Source organism: Micropterus salmoides, unplaced genomic scaffold (assembly GCF_014851395.1).
Source record: "Micropterus salmoides isolate LMB-PRFRI ecotype aquatic unplaced genomic scaffold, ASM1485139v1 Ms_hic_scaffold_15, whole genome shotgun sequence".
Lineage (NCBI taxonomy): Eukaryota > Metazoa > Chordata > Actinopteri > Centrarchiformes > Centrarchidae > Micropterus > Micropterus salmoides.
The window spans coordinates 7,012,640-7,039,081 of NW_024040596.1; the positions used below are offsets into that span (position 1 = coordinate 7,012,640).

General features: G+C 39.9%; 2 protein-coding genes across 2 annotated transcripts; one reads left to right on the forward strand and one right to left on the reverse strand.

Moving 5' to 3' along the window:
- Nucleotides 1-10,506: 10,506 nt before the first annotated feature.
- On the reverse strand, nucleotides 10,507-18,450 carry LOC119903727 (carboxypeptidase O-like). Its single transcript, XM_038719944.1, has 11 exons — nucleotides 18,327-18,450; nucleotides 18,028-18,091; nucleotides 17,536-17,637; nucleotides 16,900-17,010; nucleotides 16,709-16,825; nucleotides 16,439-16,532; nucleotides 14,688-14,780; nucleotides 14,305-14,414; nucleotides 13,313-13,397; nucleotides 11,664-11,744; nucleotides 10,507-11,578 (listed from the first exon to the last, which is right to left on the reverse strand). Exons 1-11 carry the CDS (start codon nucleotides 18,404-18,406, stop codon nucleotides 11,361-11,363), a joined length of 1,155 nt encoding a protein of 384 aa, XP_038575872.1. The 5' UTR covers nucleotides 18,407-18,450; the 3' UTR covers nucleotides 10,507-11,360.
- Nucleotides 18,451-19,080: 630 nt separating this feature from the next.
- On the forward strand, nucleotides 19,081-25,198 carry LOC119903595 (melanoregulin-like). The gene is made up of 5 exons (XM_038719838.1): nucleotides 19,081-19,233; nucleotides 19,364-19,619; nucleotides 23,700-23,790; nucleotides 23,898-24,067; nucleotides 24,590-25,198. The coding sequence occupies exons 1-5, from the start codon at nucleotides 19,157-19,159 to the stop codon at nucleotides 24,665-24,667; spliced, it is 672 nt and encodes a 223-aa protein (XP_038575766.1). The 5' UTR covers nucleotides 19,081-19,156; the 3' UTR covers nucleotides 24,668-25,198.
- Nucleotides 25,199-26,442: the final 1,244 nt, after the last annotated feature.

Below are 26,442 nucleotides of genomic sequence, written 5' to 3' on the forward strand. Positions count from 1 at the left end.
CTGTCGTTTAGTTAGCAGCATCTGTTCAAGTAGCCCTGTTACCTCAGCAGTCTGTACATTACTTTGTGATTCGGTCACATAGCATTCCCTATCAAACAGCAGGTTGCATCCTCAAATGTATTTCTGTGATCCAGAGATTCCTACTGTCTCCCTGTAAAGATATAAAGGTGGGGAAACCAGTGTTTACACCCAATATCGCCACAGACTGCACCCCTAAGGTCTGTGTAGGGAATGCAATGTGACCGAATCACTGAGAAACGTAGAGAATGCTGAGGTCACAAATGGGGCTACTGTCAAACATCTTCAGTGCAACAAGTACTCTACACTAGGACATCTGTGTGTCTGACAAGTGGTCTAGTTTGTGCCTGTTTGTGTGAATATGAATTTGAATATGACAGAGAAAGAGAGAGATGAAGCAAAAGATAGAGAGAAAAGTTCTCTTTAAATGGGCACATGCTTAGATGTACACAGAAAGGTACACCATCCCTGACTGCTCTCGAGTTTTGTATCATGATAGCTGACACAAAATCCACATGTTATGTTTCTGTTGAGGAAAACAAAATCTTTCCTTAATGTTCATCAGTAGGATGAATTCATTCTCATGTAGTGCATTAATGTTTACTATCACTTGGAATAAATTAACCTTGGGTGCAAAGCCATGTATTATTCACACCATCAGCAAGCAGCCTACATTATTTCTTCATCTGGTCTGAACCTGAATATATGCCACCAACAGCTCAGCAGCTTCATGACTCCGACACAACAGCATGAGTAATTATAACGCCCCGAGACATGATGGAGGAATGAAGTATGCTTCTTATGTAGGCTAAAGGGCATTCTCTTCTTAGAGGACAGCCGGCGAGGAGCCAACACAGGTTGGCCTCTATGTGTGCACACCCATGCCTGATTACTCCAGAGCATTATCCATCTTCTCCTGCGGGTGTGTGCTTGTGTATATGCATGATAGTGTGTCCCTGTGATTAATTGTCTACAGGTTAACCACCCATATATTGAGAGTGAGAGAGAGGATGAAAAAACCCCAGAAAGAGACATAAAGGGAAAGATGAAAAATAAAAGGGACTGAGCCTCAGCCCACTTTTACGCTAGAGAAACTGAGAGAGGAAGCTGCCTTTCGTTGACACTACTGGTAAAATAAATCAAGCTTGAGTTCACAGTTGTGTGCTCATTTGTGTGAACCACCGCCCACGCACGCCTACACACATCTCCACGCACACACACAGTCACAAAGAAAGAGTGAGAAACAGTCAGACTAAGAAAAGACCTTTGATATTTAACTATCATTATTTGGGAAGCATCTGCTGTACAAATCTGATATATAATTTCATGCTACTGTGATGGCAATTCGAGTTTTCAAATAAACAGCTCAGGCAAACACTTGTCTTTCCCCGAATTTTATTCAAGTCTTCTGCAGAAGGACTCACAGCAACGCACATCCGCTGATACATGTATCACTCGAATGAGTGAGGAGAGCTGAGTGAGCCTGTTATTTATCCAGCTTTAGGGTCAATCATATCATCCCACAGAGACACATTGTCCCTGAAGTCTGGATAACACAGAGAACAGAGATATTTCGACTGTTACGTTTACACAGATTCAGTGCCACATCACACATGAGTCTCCCTGAGTCCAGGGTTACATGCAATATGTTTGGTAAGCTATTTTGTGTGAACTTGAAAATGAACGGCTCTATCTGATTTCATAGCGTGTGTCAGCTGGTATACAGGGCACTCCTGTGCTTCTGTTCATCACATGTCCTTAATGCGCAAAAAGTAAAGTCAAGTAGAGTTCCAAACACTATGCAGCAAACAAATCCAGACGTGCTGCCTCACTTGATGGTTGTCAGCGCCTGTGTTGGCGTCGTTGTCTCTGTTTGCTGTTTAACAGTGCCACCTAGAGGTAGAGGAAAGCACAACAACAGTGAACCTGTGTTGGAGGTGGCTGCAGATCTCATCTCTGTTTAAACAATCAGCATGGTGCAGGATCTGTTTTCTTGCTTTAGATACACAGAGAGAAAGATTGGACTTTGCAGTTCTGTCCCACTGCAAGTGTTTCTGGTAGGGGAGGAAGAGGATCATGATGTGTGTGTGTGTGTGTGTGTGTGTGTGTGTGTGTGTGTGTGTGTGTGTGTGTGTGTGTGTGTGTGTGTGTGTGTGTGCCCGTCTTGTCAATCACCTCCAGCCTTCCACAGTGCTCAAGGATCTGTGCAGCTATTGACTACCATCATTATTCACGATCAGCTGTCGGGTCATGACACACAGTCGCATACACTAATGCAAACACAGACACACAAACTTTGAGAAATGCATCTGCGCACACTCACACATGGACACACAAGCATGGACACACAGATTCATTATTCAGTCCAGTGGTACCATAAATCAACATGCAGATCGATGAAGCCAAGATTCAATCCATCATGGACATATTACTTTCTCATACACACACCCAAACTCACACACAGCTAAAGGTCCAGTGTGTAATATTTCTGAGGATCTATTGACAGAAATGCAATATAAGATCCATAACTATGTTTTCAGTGGCGTATAAAGACCTTACATAATAAACCGTTATGTTTTTATTACCTTAGAATGAGCCATTTATATCTACATAACCGCGGGTCCCCCCTTACATGGACCATGTCTCCATGTTGTGGTGTCATGTTTCAACAGTAGCTGAAAACGGACAAACAGCGCTACAGAGCGCATTTCGTCACTATATTCTTCTTGATCTACTATTGGTAGAATTCAGGCAGTGTAGACATTCATCACTGCGTTGAATACATACTGTAGTAGTAATAATATACAGCAGGATCGTCAAAGAAGTTTTGCATCAGCGCAATATTTTCAACCATTAGATGTTGTTTGGTTAGCTCAGTCGGTAAAGTGCAAGACTCACAACCCAAGGGTTTGTCAGGGTTTGGTATGGGTGAAGCAGGTAGTAGGTTGGAGGACCCAAATGCAGGACACGAAAGCCAGCAGGAACAGTTCAGAGGGGTTTTAATAAGCAAACAAAAGACGAGCACACTTACAACAGAGTGGCTGATTGACTGAGTCCAAAAACAAAGGCTTGTCCAACAGAAATCCAAAAGGGTGAAAACCAGAATCCAAAAATGAGCAGGGTAACAGGGAGACACGGCGAGTAAGGCTGAAGACACGAGAACAAACAACACAGGGTGACAACATACAATGACCCGACAAAGACAAGACAGAAACACAAGGTATATATATACACACACACACACACACACACACACACACACAGGAACTAATGAGCAGGGCGGGAGCAACACAGGTGAAAGACATGAGGCTAACGAGGCACAGGTAGGGAGAGAGAGAGAGAGAGTGTAGGGGAAAACAGAGACAGACATGCAGAGTGTGACAGGGTTAAGTGTTTGATCACACCTCGGGACAGTTTTTTTCTCTCTCTTCAACAAATTAATTCTGCAGCGAATGTTTCTTAGATCACGGCATGTGCTGCACTGTTTGTGTTTTGGTGTTTGATCCGCATCCATCAACATTTTGCATTTCCCCAGGATCTCCAGGCAGAGAACATTTATGGGAATCATGTTCTCTGATGGCTCTTTCAGAGGTGTGTCAAGCAGGCTACAGACTTTTTTAATGTCATTCAAAATTTTAAGTAAAAGCTCAGTTCAACCCCAAACACAGCATTACAGTAAACAAGCTTCTCGCGCTTTTGTTGTGTATGCAAAACCACTAAAGAGGAAGTGATTATGGGAGTAACTGTTATCAAAGTATTTATTTATTTATATTTTTTGCCGCTATCAAAGCCCCATAATCTGTCTGTGGGCCAGACATTATTGATGGTGGGCAGTTTTGGCAAGAATACATAATCACAAAGAGAATTAACATGTTTCCCTTGTCAATGTTTGTATAAACTTTATCTAATGTGAGGTTTATAATGGACTGTGGTGCAGAAACAGTGACAGTGTTTCACACTCTTGGCTTGCATTTTCCATGTCATCTGTCAGAGGCCAAGTCACAATAACATTTTAAGGTTTTATTGAATAATTAAGTAAATATAATTTCTTAATAAATATACCTAAAGAAACCTAATTTCTTGACTGGCCACTGTCCCAGAGGAGACACCTTTTGTGCTGTGTCAGCCACCATAGCTGTCCCACGTTCTTTGAAAGTGTAGGGGGCAGTAGTAGACTGGAAAGTTGGTTGCAATTTGCAGTCCTCACCAGTAGATGCCATTAAATCTTACACACTGATCCTTTAAGTTGATTCCTTTCCACATTATTTAAATAGAGTAATTCAAACTCTTTGCAATATAAAGTTAATCTCTCTGTGTTTAATTTTAGAATTAAGTCTGGATCAAACACTGTTTCTTCTTGTCAGAGATATACTGGTCATCCATGCTAAAGTTAGAGTCCACTTGCCCAGAGAGGCTACAGATATAAAAGCTAAAGATGTACGATACTGACTACACACATGCAAACACAGACAAAATCACACTCACATTTAAGTAGGCAAACACAAACAGTGTCAGAATAGAGTTGTCCACCAGGGCATTCCCTGTGTTGCCTCAGTGTATTAGTGTGATATTGCCTATTTCCTCTTCTGATGGCAAGTCATTTTACAGGCGGACAGAGACACAGATGGCCTGCTCACCTCTTGGTGATGGTCTGTGACTGGCGTGATTGCTGTGTGGTCTCTGTTAGTTTGTCTGCCTCTTTCCATTCCAATGCAATGCTCCTAATTCACTCTATCAAGTCTCCTTCCTCTGTGTCTCGGTTACTACACTCTCTGTTGTTCTATCTCTTGGTGCGTGAACTGGGAACTCAGATGCAAAATATTTTCCTAGTTATCTCATGTATCTCATGTCGGGTCAACCGTTAGAGTGAGTGTGCCAAGCAGGAAGTCGAGGGAATAAATCTTGCCTTGTTTTCAAGGTTCAAGGAGGTGCAGTTGTTCGTAGATGGGAAAGAGCTGTCAGTCACTGAGGTTAAAATAACAACTTTAAGAAGCTTGTTGGCTTTTTGACAGGGGGGATAAGACAGAGGAAACTTTTCATATTCTATAATGAAACATCTTACAAGATTTAGAGAGGATGAGATATACGAAAAATGAATAAGAAGAAAATGAACAGTTATTTCTCAAAAGATTTCCAGCACTTTTTCAACACCAGAGGAAGCTGGACCTAGTGGGAAAGTTTATCCTGGTTAAGAAAATAAAATAAATCACCCTTGTGCTCACACGGTCACTGGCAAGAACTGGGACAAGAGAAACACCATATTCTTAATGTTTTTACAACAGCACCACACCTTCGTATGTCTTTACAGCATGTAATTTTATATTATACAGACCCAGTGTTTCACTCTGCCTTCAAAATATAATCAGTAGTTGCAAAGGAAACCTAAAATATTGTGTGATCTTCAAAATGAAAGTACCATAGGCTTTCCAATCACCCGTGATAATGTGGGAGAAGTAGTGGCTCTTTTTCAATATTATTATCTATTCGATAATAAATAAGCAATAGAATTCAAGTTTTGAAAAGAAACACCACAATAATTGGTTAGTGATAGCTGAACACTTAAAAGCTCAGTTTATCTGTGTGGTTGGAGCAGATTTTACTGACATTGTCATCTTCCTGGAAACATAAGAAAACAGCCATCCTGTCCTCACCAGTAAAAAACAGACGCATTAGTTAGATTATTCAGCAGCTTGTTACGACTCATTTTTATGTTTTTTATTAGGCCGTGACCTCTAGTGGTGGAAGAAATCAGGTGATGTAGTATAAAGAGCGACAAGGCACTGTGTGAGGAGGTGGTGGGGTGGATGTGTCAAGTAAACACACGACTTCATGCTACTATAATTACACTCAGGAGACTGAGGTCTGAGTACCGTGTGAAAGAAAATCAAATTTGACTTATTTAAAGGAATTAAGTTTAAGTGTGACTTAGGTCACATGACTTTAACGTACTTAATCCAGTATGCCTGTCGCTGGACATATTGTTTTGGAGAACGGTTGTGTATGTTGTTTTGGGACAATTGACCACCCTGTGATCACCCTATTTTGTTTAGGTATGAGGACGTGCTGAAAACAGCTGTGGCTGAAAGTTTTATAAAGGTATTAAATAGACCTTTAATTACCACTTTTTTATTACCACGTTTTTTATTAAAACTGCTCTGTTCAATATTTTTTATATATAAACTAATGAAATAACTATGTTTAATGTGAAAGGGGTTGCTCGTAGTGATAAACACACAGATATTTACCACCTGAGTGCAGTTCCCTTCAACTCTGTGGAGCATATCAGTCACTTTCAGCTCATTGTTTTGGTTTTTACAGCACAGAACTTTACTGTTTTGAATCCCTCTCACTGCTGTCAACAGTGTCATTTCCAGAGTCAGCAGTCTTACGCTCCCTGCCCAGCACCAAATGGCGGGCAGACAAGTGTAGCTACTAGCTGGTGAACAAAGTGGTGCATTACAGCTAAAGAGACGGATTTCTCTAAGGAGTTGGTGGAGACCACAACAGAACACGTTCACTATATCAACTCTGTAAGGTGATAATATGTTGTGTTTATAACTTGTTTTATTATTTTATTTTTATTGATAATGGGTGATTTATTGTTGGCACAGAAATGCTCTCTTCCAACCAGTGAAAAGAGCATGGTTGTGATCTCATGGAACTGCATATAGCACTCCAGACATTTGGTTGTGATTTGAGTTAAAATAAATATGTTAAGATATGTACGTAAGTTAAGTTATGTAAGCCTACATGACATAAGTTAAATCTTGCATTTTATTCATTCATTTGGTAATACCAGGCTATGAGAACAAATCAAAAACAAGTAATGAAATCTCTCATGCAAAATAACCAAAACTGTTTGAAACTTAGCAGAAATAGTGCAATCATGATGGACATCATGGTTCATAGCAAAATTTGGGATTGGGAAATGTTTACAGTGCTTTTTATACACACATCATAAACCACTGTGAGCAACTAGACAGTAAGAAAGGAAGGAAGGAAGGATGGGAGGGAGGCTGTGTTGTCTTCTTTACTGTCTGTGATAACCATGGCAGAGTGATGGTTTGAAATGTGGCCATTTCCTGAGCTCTATGTCAAATTCTTTCCTGCCACCTTTGTCTTTTGTCAGTTCCCTCCCTCTGTCTGTCTGACATTTGGCTTCACACATTTCCGTTCTCTCCCATCACACACACACATATCTACCTATCATCATGGAGTGCTAGTATGATGATCCTGTGTCATCCCTGAGACAGTTTTGTTATTGATCACCAGATGTAATGATCAGAAGATGCAGATGATGGCGCCGCCCTCATTGATTACCAGAGACAGTTAAAAAGCATGGCATAATTCCCATTGATTGTCAGTGACAGTGTGTAAAAAATGGTGTCATCTACATTGATTAGCAATAAAAGTATGTGGCAAAGACGTGTCATCGGCCCACAGAAGAGGAGCCCTCTAACACACACTTCTATTCATCACTTGAATGTGTGTGTTACACATGCAAACGCACATGTCTGAAAGGAGGTGAAGAGCCCCATGAAACCTACGAGTCTCAGTCATGAAACATTGTACTGTGGAAATCAACTTGAAAACAGTGTTGAAAAGAGAGGCTCAATAGGGGTTTTCCCCTTAGTGAGTAGTAGTAAGTAAAATGAGAGCTAAATCTGGGCAAGTTCTCACACCAGCCTCTTGGAGAAGCAAAAACACAAGTTCTAATCTCTCAACCTCAAAACGTCTGGAAATTGAACCCTGGCTGCCACCTGGGGGATTCATGGAGAGTTTGTGAGGGTATAGATGTATTATCTCAGCCTAAAAATACATAATTAAGCCTGAATAAACATATTACTATCATTTCCTTTAACTGGCTGTAATTAACATTTCAACACGGTTTCCCTTGTTGAAACATTACAGGAAATATATCATCAGCACAAAGCACCTCGGATTCTGTGAAACTATCCATTGTACTGTACGTACGTACATAACTTTTCCACAGAAATTACTCTCTGACAGAGGCAGAACGGTCACTGTCACATGTGTCCTTTTGCGACTGGTTCCATATTGATCAGAGACTAAAATAGTATGTGGAACTATTGCTTGAGGGGCTCAGCAATTTCACTGAAGCAATACCATTTAATGAGATTTTGCCGTAGCCGTAATAGAAATAAAAATAGGTTAAAGAAAAATCTCAGCTCCATGCTCTATTGAATCATCTTGGTTTGGCTGAATTAACGCTCCACGTTGGTTTGTCAACTTTAAATGCACTTGGTGATTGACAAGCCCTGTGGAAAATTGTACCGCTGACTTAAACACAGACCTTCCTAGTTTCCTGGATTCAGCTGCAAATATTTCTACCAAAACTAGGTGGTCAACGAGGTGTACACCCTGGTTTACTGAAGAGACGTGGTATTAAGCAGGTCTGCGGGAGATGAAGCGTAAACTGCATGAAAAAAACGCTTTTTGCCTTAATTTTGAGAGACAGGGCAGTGGATAGCAGTAGGAAACAGGTAGAGAGACAGGGTGCTGTCCTCAAGCTGGACACGAACCCGGGCCGCTGCAGTAAGGACTCCTTGTACATGGGGCAGGCACTCCACCAAGTGAGCATACCATGCTCACTAAATTTCTTTTTGGGACTGTAGCCAAACTTGCCCAAAATTAGCCGTCTGTTAGCTGCTTATCTTTTACGGCTCATTTTTTTGATTTTTATTTATTAGATTGACAATTAGTTCCTCAACTCCATCTACTCCTGCAGAATCTATAGTGCCATATTCATATGTTGAATCCCAGATTGTCCCCTGTTCTCACAAATTCTCAAACTATCTCTCTTCAAAAGTTGTCTAAGCTGGTGTTGGCGTCTAAACCAATTACCTGAATATTGTTAATTTGTCACTTATGACTGGCACTGATCCAGGATCTCTAATTATTGACCAGTCTCTAACCTTTCTTTTTTTTTCAGAAATACTGGAAAGAGTTGGCTATACAAGCTACTGGCCATACCAGACCAAGTAAAGCTGTAGCTGCGAAAATCCCATTTGCATTTATGAACTTGAGCAAGAGTGCGTCTTGTTGCTTATGAACAGAGCTTTTCATTTGTAAGATTGTGTTTTACCAAAGTTACATAGCCTTGCTATGATACAGAACAGTGGTTTAACATTTAGCCATCAATAAATAAAGAAATTCCGTGGCCTTTGTATAATGATAAAACAGTTTATTTACCAGAAATACAAATTTGCCAAGTGACTTAATTGATGGGGCTCTGGGTGATGCAAAGACAATTATTTATTTATTTCAGAAATAAAATCAGGTACTTACAGTTATGTTCACATTGTTTTATTATGGAATTTCATTTTGTTTTTTGAATCACAAACTGTGCTATCCTGTACGTGTTATCAGCATTATTTTTCCCTCCACTTTGTATTGTCTTTCAGCACCCATCTCTTTGTTCCTTCAATCCATTCTTCATTCACCTCTCCCTTGATAGGTGGGCTTGATTTCTTCTTCCTCTCTTTCCCCATCTTTGTGATGTATATGTCCATGGTGCGGTTTTCCCCTGCTACCTTGATGAGCATTTAACCACACATGCACACGCACACACACACACACACACACACACACACACACACACACACACACACACACACAAATAGATGGATGAGCTGGTGATAACTAAACCAGCCAGACTTCACTGTGAATTATAATCACCTTCAATCTGTGTCTCTGAATCCCTGCCCAGCTCTTATATTCGTGCGTGTGTGTGTGTGTGTGACGTCTGCTCTGCCTCACCAAGTCATGTGTGAGTATCTTTCATGAGTGAATAGTTTGTTCCCTGAAGGGCTGTATATATGTGTGTGTGTGTGTCCTCATTCCTACTTATTATTCTCACGGTCCCCTGGTGTTTGACCCGTCTTTCTATTCTGTTGAGGTTTCATGTGAGCTGGATTATAATTTTATTTCCACTGCTGCTCAAAACACACACACACACACACACACACACACACACACACACACACACACACACACACACCTTTAGGGAACAGCCATCAGGGTGAGTGGCCATCACTCACCCTCACATAAGGTATTCAACTGCACTATGTCAATGTCACATTGTCAATGGCTAAGTGTGTGTGTGTGTGTGTGTGTGTGTGTGTGAATAACTGCTGGTCTACCAGTCATTGAAGTAGCAGGGGAAGATTCACTCTGGAAATAAATCTCAGAGAGAAGGAAAGAGGGAGAGAGAAGAGTTCACAACAGAAATCTACTCTTTCTCACAAAGAAACATGCTATAGAGCAAAATTAGCCAGGAAGAAAGGATTCTTCCAACCTAATCAAAATGAACCTTAAACATTCAAACTCTAATGATAAAAGCGAAAGTGAAAAAACACTAGAAGACACTAAAAAGACAAATTCCTTCTCAGATATATCTGTTACATCTTCTAATGCCACCTGAAACTTAATTTCAGACAAAACAAATAAAGACACTGCCTTCAAAACTCAGTCTTTTTTATTATTTTTAGAAAAGCTGGGTGATTACTGTTTTGAGTACAAGAGTAGTACTATCTGCAAGTCAATGCAGCGCAAAGAAACATATTGCTGGTGCAACTGTATGATATTGAATTTTTTCCCGCTTTAATAACACACATTTTCATGGTCTTCGGCTGATACAGATGTGTTTCATCTCAGTGGTTTTCCACCTGGGCTTTTTTTGCTTTTGTGTAGCATTTACAGTAAACTCTGCACTGACCAAGAGAGAGATAGGAATTTTAGTAAATTGAACTGAGGGGATGAATGAAGCATGCTATGTGTTTGTTGACAGTTATTTTGGATCTGTGTATAAATAGGAGCCATGCATAAAGGCAAAAACAATCAAGCTAAATTTGTACTGACTAAATATTTTTTTTGTCTTTGTGGTGGCTGATCTAACCTGTTGTTGAAATTGATGTGATGATAAAACAAGAAGATGCTCATAGATGAGGGGGTAACTATGCTGTATGAAAAGTCATCCAGCCAAGGGACACAGCTAAAGAAAGAATGTAGTTATAAAATGTGTCTGGGTATGGTGTATAGAATGGGGCGATACAGCCCCCTGCTGTGGAAATCAGAAACAACATAACCGTCATGTAACTCTGAATACAACTAATGTTTTCTTGTCTGTCCCCTCTTGTCACAATAAAAATGATTCATGAATAGCATAATAATGTAGCTGTTTTATCATAACATAGGACCACAGGCTGTAATAATTAAGCTTATTAGCTGTATATTTCATTATGAACACTAATGATGATATCATTTCTTTTGGCCGCTCTGGGAGAGGTTTACCAACACCATGATGCACAGTATCTCAGGTCTTACATCAAGACCCCTGTGGTAAGAGACACAGCCATGACAGTGCTCCATATAGCAAGCCCAGAAACCATGGTGAAGTCAGGCACTGCGGTGACAGCAGCGTTAGGGAGGGTGTTGAAGGCCTTGTCGTGTACATATGTGATGATGGAGAGAGCTCCTGCGTAGGCCTCCTCACAGGCTGGCTGGATCTGCTCCTCTGGTAGCAAGTGGCTGAACTCACCTGGAGGATCATTGATACAAAAAACATTACCAACTGAAAATCAGCACATTATGTTTGGCTGTAGAGTACATGTCGCTGAACTGACCTTTGTCTCTCAGCTCAAAGGTGTAAGAGAATGGGATGCCAATGAGACGAGCCCAGTCCCGGCTTGAGCCTGAGTTTGGATCTGAAGAAAAAAAAGCACATGACACAAATCCACAACATCTAATAATCATAATAATAATAATAATGATGATGATAATAATAATAATAATAATAATGCATTTTATTTGAGGGGGCATTTCATGACACTGAGGTTGATGGCTGGTAGTGCTAAAAGACTTGTTGCGGAAGACCGCAGGGAACGAGATGGAGTGTAGGTCTGAATGAGGTCAGTGAGATAAGTAGGTGACAGATTGTGGAGGGCTTTGAATGTTAATAGTAGTATTTTAAAGTCAATCCCTTGTGATACAGGGAGCCAGTGTAGTTGAATCAGCAGAGGAGTGATATGTTCTGTGGACTGATGAAGTGACCGAGGCATTTCCTAGGACTTCCGTTGAGTGTTGAGTTAGAGCAGGGCGTAGTCTGAAGATGTTTTGTAAGTGGAAAAAGAGAGGGTATTGTCCCATATTACACCGAGGCTCTTAACCTGCATAGAGAAAGGAATGGCGGTTCCATTTAAGGGGAGTGAGCTAATGTTGGTTCTTACTTTTGTTGAGTTGTAAGTAATTAGTTGTCATTCATGTCTGTATATAATGTAGACAGGGAGCGAGTTACTGGAGGGGAGTGTGGAGCTGGGGTTTGTTGACAGATAAAGCTGTGTATCGTCAGCATAACAGTGAAAATGGATATTGTAGTGCCAGAAGATGTTGCCAAGAGGGAGGAGGTAGATGATAAATAATAGTGGTCCTAGCACTTAACCCTGCGGTACTCTGTAATGGAGGTTTCTGACCTGTAGCTTTGGATTTTTACATATTGTGACCTTTCTGAGATGTAGGAGGCAAACCATTGATAAACAGTGTCCCCAATTCCAATATTTGCCAGATGGTCCATGAGGAGGGGATGTGCTACAGTGTCAAAAGCTGCTGTGAAATCCAGGAGGATGAGAATGGGTCTGAAGCCAGGTTTTTATTGAGGTAGATCTGTAGTTGAGATGCAACAACCGTCTCCAGAAGTTTCGATAGGAATGGTAAGTTGGAAATTGGCTTGTAGTTGTTGTGATTATTGCAGTCTAAACCAGTTTTTTCCAGTGTTGGTCTGATTATGGCAACTTTCAGAGAGGGTGGAACAATACCAGTGGACAGTGAAGAGTTGATGATGGATGTTACTCGGGAAATTATAGAAGGCAAGCATGCTTTTACTAGGGGTGTGGGAATTGGATCCAGATGACATGTGAAGTCATTGGACTTGGTAATAATTTCAGAAATGTGATTTTCAGTTTGAAGGCTGAATTCGCAGAAGACAGTGGATGTAGGCAGGGACAATGACCTTGCTGATTGTGGGTTGGTCTGCATGGTGTTTGCAGAGACAGACAATAATAATGCAGAGAATGCATTGTTTCCCATGCAAGTCATCAATGACAATCAATGTGAATTTCAACTTGTGCCTAATTTTCCTTCCTGTATTTTGATTTTATTTAGGCTACTAAGGAAAAGAACGTCAGAGCTTGTTACAATGAGTGCAGATCACAGCTACTGAGGACAGACAAGGACTGGAAAGAACCGCTGTTAGTGTGTATGTGAGCATGGGTCTTACAGAGGACTTGTGGAGATGTTCCTACAGTGTAGTCCATTCCATGTATCTTCTTCATTTCTGCTGCTGCTGCCTCACCGACTGAAACCTGCACAATTCACAAAAACACAACAGGTGTTTGGTAAACCAAATGCCCTTACTCTCTATAGTAGGTAAAAAGTCATGATGCTATGCTAACAATGTATACTGAAATGTTTTAGCAGTGCAGTATGTGCATGAGAGTCATACTGTTAAGAAAAAAAGAAAGATGGTTAGTACATTTCTCTCAGTTTCCCTCAACAATGAATTATATTGTTAATTGGCTAGTTGGCCAGGCAGGTCATGGACCCAAGTCTGAATTAGGACAATGTGAGGGAATTTTTTAGTGGGCTTAATTCAGGTAATAGGAATGGTAAGGCAAGTCACGATTGGGTTCAAGTGTATATAACTGACCTTCTAGCTCTAGTTCTTTGCCTCTGTTTCTCTTTGTCAGTGTGACAACAGCTGGACTGATAAGGAAGAGACTGTAGTTCAGGCATCAGCCTATCAAATATCAGCAGTGTATCAGTATCTCTGGGAAACATATGTGCTTAGAAGAACTTACCACAGACTAGAGTGCAAATCTTCAATACTAACACTACTAATTAGATTTCAATGTGATGAGTCTAAGAATCGGACAGAATAGCTGTTCTGGTTGAGGCCAGTTGAAGATGACCTTGCAGGGAAAGCCTATAGGCACTAAGGGGAAAGACATGTATGCTGGCACTGTATCTCTTCGCCAAGTCTCATTAAACAATGCCGTCTCATAAACATCTTCAACACACCTGACACCCGGCTCACTTTACTTTCATAACAGACAGTACCTTAGCTTGGACTACAGCGATCTCCCTGATAATGACATCCATCAGTCGTCTCTTACTATATGTTAAAACACTGAGCTTTCGACCTCTGTTCTTAAAAGCTATGCATCTTTTATCTAAAGGTCTACTGTGATACTAATTCATAGACACACTCACCAGTTCATTGTAGTTGGGTGCAGAGATCTGAGGGTGGCCATATGGCAACAGTATAAGTTGACCAGCAGAGTGGATGGTGAGGAAACACAGAGTCTGGTTAACCATCCTACCTAGATACAGACAGAATGAGCAAGTGAAGAGGAGATAACGAACATTGACTTCTTAAAGCTACAACAGAGTAAATATAAACAAATGTGTAGAAATGGTGTTGGTTACACATAAATAATACACTTAAACGAGCCTTTATATTTCATGATCGGACATTTTATGCTCAGCTCAGAGACCATATGTCCACATGTAATTTATGATGCATTAAAAACCTAACATTTTTTTGTTGTAATGTATGGTTTTCAATGTCATTTCATAGATTGATAGGTAGTTACCGACAAACTCCATCACAGCTTTAGCCTCTGGCTCTGACCCTGGTGATTTCCCACAGTATGTGTTTTCACAACTGTCAAAAGACACACCGACCACTGAGGACAGAAACACAAAACGTGCAGTTCAATGATAATACATCAGTTTTATGTTTAAAATATGTATGCTTTCTTATGTCAAAAACAATTATAAAATGTGAATTTATAATAAAAGGCTTGTGACAACCAACACTTGCTGAGGGCTTGAGCTCTGACGCTATGGTATCACTATGATAACACTATGATATCTAGGTCTGCTGTACCAACTTGTTTTCACTCCCAAGTCGTCACACATGGATGCATGGTCAAGACCCCTTGGTGTCAGTTTTTAACACACTGGGAATCCTTTTAGCATCATAGTTCAGCCCATTGGGGGAAGCCCCTTAGTGACATTTTTGAATGGTAAAAGTAGAAGCAGTATATAAATGACAAAAATGTCAGAGTAAGGAGGTTTTTAATCCGTGTATGGTTTGTTCTTTCATTATTTCGTTTCAAAAACCAAATCAGATCGTTGTTTTAAAATCAAATCCAGCACCCCGCTCCCGCTGTCATAGTTTCTTCTCACGAAGAAAATAAAGGTCAGGTCGAAACAGTGTAGAGATACTGAATTAAAATTACCTGAACCTTTTAATCTGTGCATGATTTGTTAGTATACAGCTCGCTGATTTAACTAATAACAGTTCATGTTTGCTGTGTACCATTGGATGTACTGACAACTATCAGTGAATTTATTTGATACTGAAGAAATCTTAAAAACTCTTAAGATTCTTAGACAACTTCTGAGGTGTTCCTGTGCCTGTCCCAGTTGCTAGTGAGTTACAAACTGAACGTTTAGGCTCCTGTTTTTCTAACTAAAAACACACTTATGTTTATGTTCAAGCTCATCTTAACTACATTTAATCAGTGTCTCTGCTGCAGGTTAATAAAGCAACACACACAAAGCTAAATAAAAAGGGCACATTAAATATCAAAATCAATATTTTTCCGTTTTGTGTTTTTGTTTTCTGTTTATCTGCTTTTCCATTTTGGTTTTAAAATAGAATTTTTTTTTTCCCGATTTGGTTTTGAACCAGAATAATAAAAGAATGAACCATACATGGATTGTTTTTGTTTCCTTGTGAAACAAAAAATCAGCATTGATTTAGTTATGTTACACAAGTAGAAGTTATTTAACCCAAACTATGATCTTTTCCTAAACCTAACCAAGTAGTTTTGGTGCCTAAACCTAATCTAATTGTGACGTTTCACAACATTACCTACTAGTTTTATTTAGAAAGTCTAACTGGATGTTGCATATTTATTATTGCTAACTTGACCGCGGCGCACTAGACGTGCAATAATTATGCTAAAGGAGTATGCTAAAGAAGTACCCAGGACGTTAAAAAGCAACGCCAATGGGGTCCCGACCAAGCATCCATATTTGAAGAGTTGGGAGTGAGAATGTGTTGCAACGTTTTTGACTGTACGACCTTCCAGTTTCACAGCAAAGGAAACATTTCACATCAGAACCGACTTGCTTTGGGAGCATTAACTGGTTGCCATGTTTTTGTTCCAAACCAGAAAGTAAACCAATAAATCAGTCAGACATGACACCGGGAATCAACAACACATTGATATTGATCCCCTTTTTGTTTTGTTTAGTCTACAGTCTGATTCTAGTCTTAAGGCAAATGAGGGCTAATTAGTCACTTGGTGATTCTTGAAAGCTTACAACTCACTTCCCCAGTTGGCATTAAAATTTCTGTTGAGGTCAACACCGTAACAGCTACTGCCTGGAGGAGGGATTGAACGAGACTTTCTCCACAAACGAGTCTACATGGAAACAACACGCGCACACACAGGCACAGAGGTCAGGCAGTGTGTTAGTGAGCCATGACACTCATGAATGCATTCACAGATGTGCTCGCTGAATTAAACAAACGTTTAAAGTGAATCAGTCCAAAGAGGTGAAATGTGATTCAGAGTAATAAAAGCTGAGAAGCACTCACACTGTCATTGCCCCAGGTGAATGTGTATCCGTCCACATTGATCACAGGAGTAACATAGATGTACAGGTTCTGCAGCATCTGCTCCAGCTTCTTATTGGTTTTATAGGAGATCACAATCTGAACAAAGGCTGACATGTCAGAGTGTTCTTGCTTGGGCGAATACACGTATCCTAGAAATTGCGTATACAAACCTCTTTGACAAACCACTGGCAGAAGGCAGGAGCGATCCACTCCCGAGCGTGGATACCACAGTCCACCCATATCACCTTCTTCTCTCTGCCCTCTGGGTTTTCTAGTCCCAACTGGAGACACATAATATGACCCATCTTGGTATATGCAATATTTTAACAAGATTATACAAGACTGGTTTCCCATCTCACGGGCCACAGGGCTGGACAGTAGTGTTTTTGTTGTTGTAAATTTGGTCTCTGATTTGGAGAACTACTGCATCTTACATTCTGTCCTGTATTTTTCATTGCAAGGAAAGTATTCTACTTCATCAGAGCTGTGTGTGCATGAGTGGATCTTTTGCAATATTTTGTTAGACAATTAGTTGAAGCTTTTTGGTTCAATACACATTTATACACACACCTATAGCACATTTTGCATTTGCAGTCAGCTACTATAATTACCGGATAGCTTGTCATTGGCTTGCGTTATCTCAATCATAAATATAAATAGCGAGCAAGTCACTTTGTCTAGGAGCATTTGGCTTACCATATGCATAAATATTAATGACAGTGCAGTTCACCACGGAGAATTACATTATGTGATAAATGTCCAGGTGTCCACTACTGTATGTCATATTGATTATGAGTGTTGAATACCTTCAGCAGTGTGATATTTTTTCCTTCAAAAGTGTGTCCATAGACAGCAGAAGAGACCAGCTCTGGGTTCCCTCGCTCCACATCTTCCATCCACCTGTATATCTGCATTAGAATTTAATCAGTGCAATCATTTATTTTGGTAATGGTATCTATAGTTTTCTTCAGCAAATGTCCATCAGTTATCTAATGAGATTGAAAGGCAGAAAGTGGAAAAAAAGGGGTGTGAAACAAAATACACATATACAAATAAATGTCTGGTACTCCAGCGCTTGGTAAAGTTGTCTCGAAACACTTTACCCTTCTATATGTGCTGCTCTCACTAAAAGTTTATAGCTTTGTCTACTGATAAAAAGATAAAATCCACTTACGTCTTCCTACTGAAACTACAGTGGGGACAGAGCACCAATTTTATTGGTGCAATCTCTAATTAACATTGCTAATAAAACTAGAGAAAGTCCAACTTGGAAAGATGTATTGTAAATAGACTCTTACCTCATCCATGGGGTGATATTTGGTGTAGTCATAACTCAGACTTGATTCCAAACCCTCCACTAAACTGTGGATTAAATAATTAGAGAATTAATTAAAATTTTTCATGTGTCATCATTTAGTACAGTGAATTAACAATGGACATGAGGGTATGAAACACTTTCAAAGAAAAGGACAATATCAGCTATAATATACAGCGAGCACACAAATATATTCTCATCAATTCAACATTTATGGATGCTATTAGTTCAGAAAGAAAAGCATTTGCAACAAAAGTTGATCTGCGGCACAGTACAACTCACCTGTTAGAAGTCTCTAAAACGCTACTTAAAATCAGCAGGAACAAACGTAGTATCCAAAATGTAAGTGTCTTATTCTTCATTTGCTCGTTCTCACTTAGACTTTTACTTTCTGCTAGACACCTCACTCAGTGGTGCAACTGCTCTTCACCCTGATGTACCTGCTCCTGCAGCACTACAGTAACTAACACTGCAGTCAGTCACTTCCAGAACATTTGTCCGGCCAGGTGACCTTGGAACTCTTATCATCATGTCATCATGTTGACAAAAGAGCATTTCCATTTTTACAGTCCCACACAGAGGTAAATGCATAGCAGCAGATTATGAGAGAGAAATGTCGAATCAGTTATGTATTAACATTTATGAAGTGTCACTAAAATTATATTACAGCAGATATCACTGCAAATAGGAGCATCAACATTTAGCTGTGCAGTGAGCCTGTTTTGCAGTGATAGGGGTAGACAGCCTTTAGCTACGGCTCTCCCGCTGCATTCTGCACCATCAGGAGGTGCTGAATAAATGTGCCATTCATGGTTGAACTGTCCTGTATGTGTGCATGTTGTTGTTGTCCCCTGTTTTGGACTCATGTCACGTGGATAATGTAATTGACAGCTCTCATTCAGGCCAGGATAGGCACAGGGAAAGGGGGATGGACATAAGTAGTTAAGATTTTGCCTGGATATTTAGTCTTCCCCGTTTGCAAATGAGGACAGTTTAGTTTGGAAATATTTCCTTGAGGATTCTGGAGGAAACCTGTGGAGAGAGGTGTGATTGTTTTGGGATTTTACCAGGGAGAATAGATTTTGTTTGTTGAGAAGTTTTGGAAAAGGCCAATGGGTGCCAAGTTTACCATCTGCTGCTGTCGGTACTATCTGAAACACAACAGGGAAGAGAAGAGTGCTATTTTGCGGTGAGACAAACACCTGACAGACATGATTACCAGAATTCTGCCTTTAATCTAACGCTCCTTCGTGAGAGTTAACATCACAATATCCTATGTAAATCTGTTGTTTTCTCTTATTCTTCCTCCTTCTCTCCAGTATGCGCACCACCACCGCTTCCAGACAACTAGAGCCGTTATCCAGTGAGTCCAGTGACAGTGACACAGAAGTGGAAAGCCTCTTTGGTCCTCAGTGTTCGAGAAGGAGCCCAGCAAACAACCAGCCGAGCCAGAGGAGCACTTTGGGTCCGTGGGCTAACACGGACAGGCCCTGTGAGTCTCCCATCAGGCGGGGATCGGACAGAGAGTTACAGGCTTTTATCAGCATGAGAGACCAGGCTGACAAGGCCACAGAGGTGAGAGCAAAGCGTGTTGTTGCATCTGAGATGTAGACAAGAGACAAAGCGCAAGGGAAGAAACACATATACAAAAAGACAAAAGCAGCTATCTGTCCATGTCCTTTCACTCAATAAGAAAATGCTTAAAAGCTGACATTTGGAGTGGAATGGCGTTTTTAACACAGACAAATCCTCCTTGGTATGTAGCACATAGCAGGGAGTTGAATTTAATCCAGGCAGGACACAGGCTACCATTTTGCCACGGTTATATCATTATTTAGATTGACCACATGGTTGAATACTACATTCTCTGTGTGTGACGTTTAGTATATATTTTACAATACAACTGTGATTAATATTAAGCTAAACCTATGATTTAATAGAAAAAACTGCTTTCACCATCCAGGGTATCGATCAGTTTAATCTGTTTAGATTTAAATGACTTTCCTTGAAATGATCAGTGAGAGGTCCTCATCCCCTTTTTGGGTGACCTGGTGACTGGAAACTGGATGTTTTCAAAAGCATAAAAAGTGTGAATAAATGTAAAGGTGGAGTTTTAATTGAACGTAGACATCATGGGGTATGATCATGGGATGCTAAAAATGCAGCAAAAGTCCCAATTTCACACTTGAAAGCCATTTTTATAGCAGTTTGATTGTTTGGTTTAGACTCAATCTGATCTCATTCTTTTTTACAGATATGTTAAAAAAATAACTTTGTAGCTGTCTACAATATTTAAATAGCTATGATCCTTAACCAAAGTCAAAAGGAATTATACAAAAGGTACTATACTGTTTTGAGATCATCTTTTGACTGACTGCATCTCTTAATGAATAAATTCTTTTAGAAAAAAGCTCTCAAAGAAGCCTTTGACTCACTTTCATGTTGACTCACAAATTAAATTGACCTAGATTCCAAAGTAACTTACATTAGAAAACATTAGCCTGGTGTTGCCATAGTCATGAAGTAAAGTGAACCTGAAGCTTGTTTATAGCTAGACTCACTAAATGTTCATTAAAAAAAAAAAGAAATAAAAGATTCCCACAGATTCAGTGTAGTTGCAGGTGATAACTGACATGTCCTCTCCATGTCATCATCACAAACAGGACTACCATGTAGGGATTCAAACATTAAAAATGGATTGGTGTGTAGCCATAAGTCCTTTATCAGCATGTGTTGAGGAAAAATAAGAGTTTTGTGGGAAATGGATTATTAAAAAGAAAGCGTCTTCAAAAACAGCTATTTAGTCACAAAGGTCAATGTTGGTGATTGAGTGGATTTGTTGTGTGTCCTCTTTCTAAAAGAAGCTGACACACACACACACACACAAATAACACACACAGTACACAGAGAGGCAACATGCGACTTTATTTGCTTACTCAATCAGTGATCCAAAACTTCTCACATAGTAGCTTACTGTAGGTTATTTACTAGAGAGTTAAAATGGATTAGGCATACAGTAACTGTGTATGTGTATGTGTGTGTATGTGTGTGTGTGTGTGTGTGTGTGTGTGCGGGAGGGGGGGTTTCATGACGGTATCTTTTAGGGGTGGGGGAAAAAATCAATACAGCATAGTATCGTGATATTTGCCATGGCAATACTGTAATAATTACATGGATGCCAAGTATCAATATTTTATTATATAAATTGCAGATGGGAGTTTTAACTTTTTGGTACTAGAATAATAAAATCTATTGCTTTTTTAGTCCACTAGAAAACTTAACACGACATTATAGAGGACTGAAAAAGTGATATGAACAAACAGAGAAAGTTTGACTTTAGGGACCTAATTGATAGTTGGAAAAATGTAATAAATTGCAATATATCTCAATATATTTCAAATTGCAATAAAATCGAATATCGTGAATATCAAAAATATCGTGATAATATCGTATCGTGGGGCCTCTGGTGATTCCCACCCCTAGTATCTTTGAAGGATCCATGCAGTACATAATAAAATACCTTGTCAGTTGTTACTCAGTATTTCAAAATGTTTGGATATAAGTAAGCCTAGCCAAGCCAGTGCTTGCGTTCTAAATATGATACTTATACTAGTAATCATTTTGTGAGAGCAGAAAGGTGTTTTGAAATGGTTTGGGAGACTGGAAAGGACAGGAACACAACAGAAGAATAAACTGTAGCTGACTCCAGTTCCTCACAGCACCTGCACTGATTCATTTTAAATAATCTGATGGAAATAAAGTTCATACAGCTATTTTTGGTGACTCGCTCAAACACACTTTCTTCATGAGTCAGTCTATTTCTCTACAGAGGGAACACATTGGGACCATCACTCCGAGGCTGATTCCTCAAACGGCCAGGAGGACTGCAGCTCAGTGATACTCCACAGAAGGGCAGAGTGACTGCAGTCTCTGAGCAGAGAGTTTGGTGAACATGTGACAGGCAGTCTTCATGTTGGGAATTGCAGGCTGCACGACACAGTGGGCACATTGTGTTAATAAATGAATTCCTAAATGGAGATGTAGGCCAACAGCCCTGGCTGGCCATTCAAAGAGAATATTCACTGAACCGTTCCAATCATGTCGTGAGACTGTTTTTAATATTAGGCCAAACAAACTGAAAATGGGTCTGTTACATTCAAAGGCAATTTAGCACTGGGGAAAAACTAGCCCAATAAATAAAGTAGGACATGCTGGTCTGTAAACTCTCTCCTTTGTGTAATGTACACTGACAGTTATTTTCAGTGAGAAAATATGTTTCAAACATTATTTGTTAGGCTTAAGTGTGCAGTTTTAAATGCCAAAGGACTTTTTCACAGCACCTGTCATGGTAGCAAAAGCACAGGGCACAATGGCTCTGATCCATTCATGTGTCACAGTAAGCCATGACTCTTTGACAGTGTGAGCAAGCATGCACAAGACCAGGACTCTGAAACTGAAGCAGCTAAATGGAATTCAGCCATCATAGTAATTTTATTGTTTACACCTGGGCTTTTTAATGTCTGCTTTGAAAAGGGGTCCACTGCTTGAGACAGTTTTTTTATGTTTCATTTACTTAAACAAAAAGAGAAAGTGACATAGTTTTTTAAAGACCCTGCACACCTACACAGACATTTTCACATATTGTAGCTGATCAGACCTCTGCTCACATTGAAGTTGGGTCACTAAACTACATTAAGCACTCTAATTATGTATCATTCCCACCCTAAAATGTTACACCAAACTAATGGGAGGGTCAGAGGTGTGCTGTCCATATTGAGGAGGTTTCATCAGGAATGAAAGATAAGTGAAAACACATGTGTGGGTTGACTAATCAGCAGGTATGATCAGGTATTGGACAATTGTGTTGTCTCACAATGGCTGAACTTCAGAGGGAATCTGAATAACTGATTAATGTGATTGTAGATCCCTCCAACAACAGAGTATTATGGCCACTGTAAGTTTAAAGAAGAAAAACGGAGCCAGAGGACAGGAGTAAAATTTCTGAGAAAGAAAACTCGGAAAACACAATTTTTCTGATGTGTTTGAGTAATTAAAAGCTCTGTACTGTAAAAGCAGATGTATGCAGATGTTAATAACAGTCGTCACATCTAAGATACTTTCACCAACCAGTATTGTGAGATACTTTCATCAGTTCAAAGACAGAAAGCATAAATAATTGGGGAAGAACTGCAGACATTTATAAATTAATGTTGCAGTCCATCATATCTGCTGTCTGAAAGCTCCACCACTCCTCTTATGTCTGCACAAAATCTTTTTTTGTATTGTTAATGACTGAAAAGACATTTTATTCACATAAATGTACCACTTTAATCTCAGAGAATATCCAAGTTTTATTCTCGTAAATTTAAACTTCTCTGAATATTACACCACTCACTTGCCTTAATTTTTAAAATCTACAATGGTCTAATCGTACCCTCTAACATGATCTGTTTTACAGTGAATTTGTGCTTTTGTGTATTGTTATAATACTGTTTATATAATGTATATGTTACTGTCTATATATACTGTATGTATACTGTAAATTGTATATATTACACTCTCCACCTATCCCCAAACAAGCCTTGTCACTTGCTTTATCCTCTCCTTTCAAGTTAAAAGCACTTATTGTATGATGTACTGTGTGCTTGCTTATAGGAATGGGAGAAGCTGAATTATGACATACACACTTTACGCTATGCCAAGCGAGAAGTCAGATCTCGATGGAAGAAACTCCTGCTGCAGCAAGGTGAGACACTGTGATGTTACTGTGTTCAGTTACCATTTGCTCTAGTGAACTCCAATTTACCATATTCTGTCGTCTTCAGCATGTGACCGTCCCTCCTCTCCCTGCAGGTTATCAGTGTGAGGTAGATGCCTTGCTGTGTGTGAACAGACAGAGCCGCCGCTTCAGTCGAGATCAGGAGCATCTTAACAAAGCGACAGAACTGTTGAAACAGCTGCTGGACCACACCTCTCTGTTTCCCCCAGAAACCGAACACCAGGACAGATACCTCTATGTCATGGTACACACACACACGCGCGCACACACACACACACACACACACACACTCCCAGCATGTTAAGCTTTGGCAAAACATAAACAACAATATTTTAACAACTGAGAACAAAATGGTTTCCATCAGATTTGCAGGTGAACTTAAGGAACTGACCTATTTTTGGTTGTCTGTATAATTGAATATGTCTCTGTTTCTGTAACTTTATATAAAGTGGCAGCTCTACCAATCTTGATAAATTTAGGCTTCATGTTTGGTGCTATGTACAGTGGATATATACATATCTCTGTTGTGTCATATTAAAACTACAGTGTGCTCTCACATCTAATCCTCGTCTCCAAGTCACCCCTTTTTATTCCTCCACTCTTCCCTATTGTCTTTCACCTCCTCTTTTGTTTCTCATCCTGATCCCTTATGACCTCTGTCTTTTGTTTGTTATATCTCTCGTCCCACCATCTACATCTGCCAACCCTCCAAACTCACCTGTTTCATTCTTATCGTGCTCCTCATCGGGCTCCATCTTTCTCTCAGGACCGCCTGGTGTCACTGGACAGCGCTGAGGACTTTGTCAGACTGGCCAAAGAAAAATATCCCAAGAAGGTAGGCTGAGAGACAGTGACAGAGAGAAGAAGACGTAAAGATGGAGAGCGAGAGAGAGACACAAAGAGAGGGTAAACTTGTAAATAGCTTGACCCATTTTTACCACACTCTCACCTTCAATCATTAACTGGAGAGGTACATTTAATTCTTATGCACAGTTGTTGCTTAGACTATACAATGGGAAATACTACATATAAATACTGTTTTTCATTTATTGATTTTCTTTTAGAAACGCAGGTGCTCTTTGGAGGATTGGCCAATTAATAAATAAGATCACAGGTGGAGATACATGTTTTTTGCATGCTCAGTTTTAGTTATTCAGGTATACAGTCACCCAATTAAAAAAAGTCAAGAAACCCTGTGCAGGTACAAAGATGTATTCTCCTTCTACAGTATATTTAACATGAGACAATCCATTTCACGTTCTTCCTTTATCTCACTACAGACATCTTTACCATGTTTGTTGTTTACTGATGATTCTGAAGATAACTGGTTTTGTCTTGCTCACCTTGTCACTAATAAAGTATGTTTGCTCAGTCAGTCAGTCTCAGTCAGTCTTGCTGGTTTTGGCTCAGTCTACCACTGTGTTAGCCCCTTTTGTCCAAAAGATGGCAGCATATACTGCAGTCATGTTCCAGTGGGTTAAACTGAAGAACCAAAAATGACTTTGCCAGTTGGAAGTGTCTGTATCACAGATGGGGTAAAACAAGAAGTTGTTTCTTCACAAAAAATAAAGCAGAGAGAATATTTAGCATTTACTGTTAAAATAATGATGTTGACTGTTGAGGAATGTAGCTACACAGTAAAACCTAGGATGGCTTGAAATACTGTTTTGTTTGTTTCAGTGTCAAAAAACTAAAAAAAGCAGAATGTAACAATATGGTGCACAATGTCAGTAATGCAGTAAATCCATGGCAAATGAAACCTTCTTCATTTTCTGGACTTCCCTTTCTTTAAGGTTTGTGCAGGATGCAGATGATAAAGTTTCATCTTGGCTTCTACTCAAGCCATTTTTGAACAACTGTTAGTAATGAAGAGTTAAACTGTATAAACACTCTCAACCACACACGCCCATTTGGGACACTGCATCTTCAGGTTCAAAGAGTGTGAGACGGTCTTCATACAGTGGATGATTGTGATATGTTGTACACACATTCATGCATGTGCGCACACATGCACACAGAAAGAAAGACAGAGTTTACTCTGACCCAGATATTGTTCTCTCCAAGGCCCCTACCCAAGTTTGGGAAACAGATGTGGAACTAAAAGAGGGGAGGGGGGCATTGGGGGAGGGGAGCAGTATGAGAGGCGGACCAATGGTCTGGTAGCACCGAAAGTCATTGTGCTGCTTGCACCTTTTTCTCATTATTCAACTGTGTGTCCGTATGTGTGTGTCTGTGTGTATTTTAGATCATGTAGGGCTGACATCATTCTTCAGAGTTACACTGAAATTGTGTATGAGGTAAATCTCACCATATGCCTGACCATAGGAAACACTGATCATCCAACTTTGTGTTTGGCCCATCAGTGGTCAGACTGGACAGCATATTATGGTCACACACACTCATGGAGATGATGGTCATTCAGACAGTGACTTCTGTTGATGGTTAAATATTTTATGAGTTTCTAGTAGGGCGTTTCCCAAGCCGGCATGCAGCGTGAGTGGCGAGCAATGACTTTCTCGTCATAGCTGTGGGTAACTGCGCCTTTCTAGACTTCCGAATGTCTCTCTTTAAGAGTTTGCCATGCAAGGTGCAAACTGGTCATCAGAACGAAAATAAAAC